We start from the raw sequence: 4,816 nt of genomic DNA on the forward strand, positions 1-4,816 counted from the left end.
AGAGACGGGGTTTCACCATGTTGACCAGGATGGTCTCGATCTCTTGACCTCGTGATCCACCCGCCTCGGCCTCCCAAAGTGCTGGGATTACAGGCTTGAGCCACCGCGCCCGGCCTCAGAAAAGTAACTTCTAACCAGGAAAATCTATCCACAGCCCAAAGATCAATGTAGTGTGATGACAAAATAAACAAGTTTTCCTTGACAGTCCACCTCTCCACTGTCATACAGGTGGCCTCCAGACAAGGAGACATTACCCACATGTTGCTCATTCTCGACAGGAAGATCAAGATTTGCTTCAGGAGCACCAGGTCTAGAGTCCAGCTGCTTCCTGTGGCCTAGCTGCCTCCCTCTGTCATGAGGTTCTAGTGACAGATCAGAGATATCTACTCCTGGATTGAATTCCCATCCCCTGAGACTCCTCCTCACCTCATAGGAGCTGCCATGATCCTCTAGAGCCAGGTCTGGGGATTCCTGGGGTGAAGTCCAGCTGGCTGGCATGGCCACAATGGATCTCAATCCTTTTTCTCTAGAGTGCCTGAAGTTTAGTGGTCATCTGTGAACTCAAGCAGAGCTGTTCTGAAGAGGTAGGCTGGAATCTGGAGGAAGATCTGGCCCCGGGGCTCCCCAGAGAAACCTGGAAAGACAATGTTCTCATAGTCAATCATTTAACATTCACCACATAAACACTTCCTGGATACATCAAGGTGCAGGTCCCTGAGCTAAAATCCAAAGCAGTGGTTCTCAAACTGATACGCATTCAAGTTACCTGAAGGACTTGTTAAATAAAACACTGTTAAAAATTCTCAGCCCTGGCAGAGCGCAGTTGTTCACACCTGTAATCCCAACACTTTGTTGGGCCGAGGCGGGTGAATCACCTGAGGTTGGGAGTTTGAGAGCTCTGTCGCCAGGCTGGAGTGCTGTGGCACAATCTTGTCTCACTGCAACCTCCGCCTCCTGAGTTCAAGCGATTCTCTCCTGCCTCAACCTCCCAAGTAGCTGGGATTACAGGCATGCACCACCACGCCCAGCTAATTTTTTATTTTTAGGAGAGATGGGGTTTCACCATGTTGGCCAGGATGGTCTCGATCCGCTGACCTCATGATCCGCCCACTTCAGTCTCCCAAAGTGCTGGGATTACAGGCATGAGCCACCACGCCCGGCTGTTTCTTCACTTTCAGTTTCAAAAATGAGGATGAAAATGCTTATCTCAAAGCTACAAAAATTAAATGCGATAATACTTGTAAAGTGCTCAACACCTCCCTGGCACACAGACATCATACAATAAATATAAGCAATTAGCATGCATTATCAGGTATGAAAACAATATAAAAACAACGTAAGAAAAACAAGTCAAATAATAAATATATCAGACAGTATTTATCTATATATGTGATAAAAGTTGTATTCAATAAGACATTCACTGCATAAATGGCAATGATATAACTGGCCATCCACCTGGAAAAAAACAAAATAGAGCTCCGTCATACACTATTCAGTAGGCAAATGCCAGCAGGACTGACCACTTAATTATGTGTATTTGTTAAATCCCGAAGAATATTAAAATAAATTTTAGAAGTACATGTGTGTATAACACTGTGGTGGGTGTCCTCTTATTACACATGAGAGGAAACAGACGCTATAGCAGAAAAATCAGGTATATTTTTTATTGGATTATATTTCCTAATTTTATGTTAAAATATATTGCCAAAAAAAAAAAGAGTTGGACAAAGGATATGAAAATTCACAGAAAAGGAAACAAATGGCAATTAACCAAAAAGATGCCCACTTTTCGTAACTGGAAATGCCTCAGAGCAATTAGATATAATTTTCCCTCAAAATTTTAAAAACGTTTAAAATGCAACAATATTCACTGCAGGAAAAGCATTTGGGAAAATGAGTTATTTTATATATTGTTGGTAGAAGCTTGAATTGTTCTATTTTGAGCTACTTAGTTGTATGTATAATGTATTAAAAATTCACACAATTGCTCCTAATATAATTTCACATATATAAAGCAGGAAAAGAAGGAAAGACAAATGGACAGATAACCTTTCCAGTGTGAGTAGTTTACCTTCCTCTCTAAGCAGACAAAATAATCTGTGAGGAGACAGATATATTTTTTGGATATATGCTTAATTAATATCTACAAGAATAGAATTAATTAGAGAACACTGTACACCATTTTTATGAATAGATGTGACATTCATGAAAACTGACCACGAACTAGGTCATAAAGCAATTTTTTCAGTTTGAGCATTAACCAGACATATTTAAAACAAAAAAGAGGACGGGCATGGTGGCTCACCCCTGTAATCCCAGAACTTGGGGAGGCCAAGGCAGGCAGATTACAAGGTCAGGAGTTCGAGACTAGCCTGACCAACATGGTGAAACCCGTTCTCTACTAAAAATAAAAAATTAGCTGGGCATGATGGCATGCGTCTGTAATCCCAGCTACTTAGGAGGCTGAGGCAGGAGAAACGCTTGAACCTGAGAGATGGAGGTTGCAGTAAGCCGAGATCGCACCACTGCACTCCAGCCTGGGCAACAGAGCGAAACTCCGTCTCAAAATTAATTAATTAATTAATTTAAAAAAGGAACTTATAAATACTTCATGGATCAAAGAAAAAAAAAAACACTTAGACTTGAACAATTTTTAATACAAAGATTTACCAAAACTTGTGATCTTTTATATTAAAGAAGACTGAAAATTAATAAGCTGAACTTTCAACTCAGGTTAGAAATCAAGCTGATTACAGTCCTCAACGATCACCATAGCTGACCCTACAGGCTCTGTCACTGACCACGGACTCCCATCACTGACTACCAAACCCCAATCACTCATCCCAAAGAGCCCCTTTAATGACCCGAGAAATCCGTCACACAACAAACAACAGACGCCACATAAACCCATCGCCGAACCCCGAAACCACCATCACTAACTACACAGGCAACCTCAGCACCCCCTGTTACTGGCTCCACAGAAACCCCAGTCGTGACCAACCAAAATCACCTCAAAGACTTCTCAGTATTGGAACATGAAAATTCTGACACCAGCGGCAAAAAAGCCTTAGAGGACCACTTCCACTTCCGGTCCGACTTCTAGCCCCTCCCCTTTGTAAGCTATTGATATTGCGCATGCTCTGAATTAACTCGGACTCCAGTTTCACCAGTCAACGAGGCGCAGACACAGCGCACACTTTCCGTAATCTGGCGCTGTCAGGCAGAGAATATGGCCGCGCCTTTATGGTGTTTATTGGCGTGGGCCGCCATCTTGGGAGCGTAGCCGTTCCAGAAAGCGGAGGAATTGGTCGCGGGCAGGCATCCTAGAGCGAAGCAGGTAAGGATGCTGGAATATGACCCTTGTCTGACTAGGCTTCTATTCTGGAGGAGAAAATTACTGGAGATGGGGTCTGGCGCTGTATGTTGCATTTAGAAAAGCTAAGTTGCGCTTCTGAATACAGGACACTGAGGATAATAATTAGCTGCTGGGAGAAACCGCCAAGGAACAGAAGAGCCAGAGAAAAAACACCAAGTTAAGGGGATCCTGGGAGAAACCACAGGCAGATGATAGGAGGAATCAGAATTAGTACGTCCACTTTTTAGAGACGCCATTCAAGGAGAAGTTGGACAGGTCACTATGGGAGTCATCTCTTGAGTGAAACCACCGTGAAAGTCTGAGAGACATTTGAAGGAGTAGTAGGCTGCAGGAACGGAGGTAAACCACCTTGGGAAATAGGGTAGAAGTCTGATGGTTTTAATACAATCTCCTGGAAGATACCACCAGAGTTGGGAGGAGAGGTCCAGGCGTCTGCTTCTGAAGGGCTGGGTGGGGTGGGAAAGTGAATAGAGATTTGAATCCCCATTAATATCCATTATCCTTCATACTGACTACCTCAAGTGCAACTATAGTAGGCAATAGTAATAACACTAATAGTCTTTAGTATGGTCAACGTGTGACTACACCTAAAAAAAAAAACTATTTTCATTTACCTTGAAGTTAAAATATAATTAATAACAATCGCCTTACTATATCAATGAAGCTTTAAGTGCAGTCTCTGACCCTTAGCTTCTCTATGGAAATTCTGAAGCCACGTAACACCTCCTTATTCTCCTTTTTGAGGGGTATGGGTGAGGAGTTGTGAAGATACAATTCCTTTCACTTGGTGAACTCCTAAACATTACTCACAGCTCAGCTTCTGACAGGAAGTTCTACCTGACAGTAGTGGTAGGCTCTTTACCCAGTAAGTTCAGTTCCAGCAGGTGGGAAAATTGTTTTCAGGGAATTGAACCTACAATCTGATGTGGGCATGCTGGATGCCTTCAGGCCAGTTATGTCTCTCTCTGGGACTCAGCTTAAAAATATGTTTAGAGAATTAGACTCTGCTAATCTCAGGTTCTGTTTCTTCTCCTAAAGGATAGTCTAAGGAAACATCTGTGAAGTCCATTAGTGAACACACATTTCTACCAGAGGCCTAAGAATCACTGTTAATTTTGTCAGTAATGCAATTCTGTTAAAAAGAATATGACTTGGCCAGGTGCAGTGGGTCACACCTGTAATCCCAGCACTTTGGGAGGCTGAGGCTGGTGGACCACGAGGTCAGGAGTTCAAGACCAGCCTGGCCAACATGGTGAAACCCCGTCTCTACTAAAAACACAAAAAATTAGCCAGGCATGGTGGCACATGCCTGTAGTCCCAGATACTCGGAAGTCGGAGGCAGAAGAATCCCTTGAACCCAGGAGGCAGAGGCTGTGGTGAGCCAAGATTGTGCCACTGCACTCTAGCCTGGACAACAGAACGAGACTCCATCTCAAAAAA

General features: G+C 43.3%; 1 protein-coding gene across 3 annotated transcripts in view; it reads right to left on the reverse strand.

The window, feature by feature from the left end:
• The window catches only part of ZNF585A (zinc finger protein 585A), a 23,203-nt gene extending 20,076 nt beyond the window's left edge, over positions 1 to 3,127 (reverse strand). For all 3 annotated transcript variants that reach the window (XM_017506411.2, XM_037730707.1, XM_037730709.1), the window contains exons 1-2: positions 3,011 to 3,127; positions 427 to 634 (exon numbers count right to left, since the gene is read on the reverse strand). In XM_017506411.2, coding sequence (XP_017361900.1) covers positions 427 to 498 — 72 coding nt within the window. In that variant the 5' untranslated portion in view covers positions 499 to 634; positions 3,011 to 3,127. The remainder of the gene's footprint in view (positions 1 to 426; positions 635 to 3,010) is intronic.
• Positions 3,128 to 4,816: the final 1,689 nt, after the last annotated feature.

The sequence above is a fragment of the Cebus imitator genome, unplaced genomic scaffold (genome assembly GCF_001604975.1).
Source record: "Cebus imitator isolate Cc_AM_T3 unplaced genomic scaffold, Cebus_imitator-1.0 Scaffold356, whole genome shotgun sequence".
NCBI lineage: Eukaryota > Metazoa > Chordata > Mammalia > Primates > Cebidae > Cebus > Cebus imitator.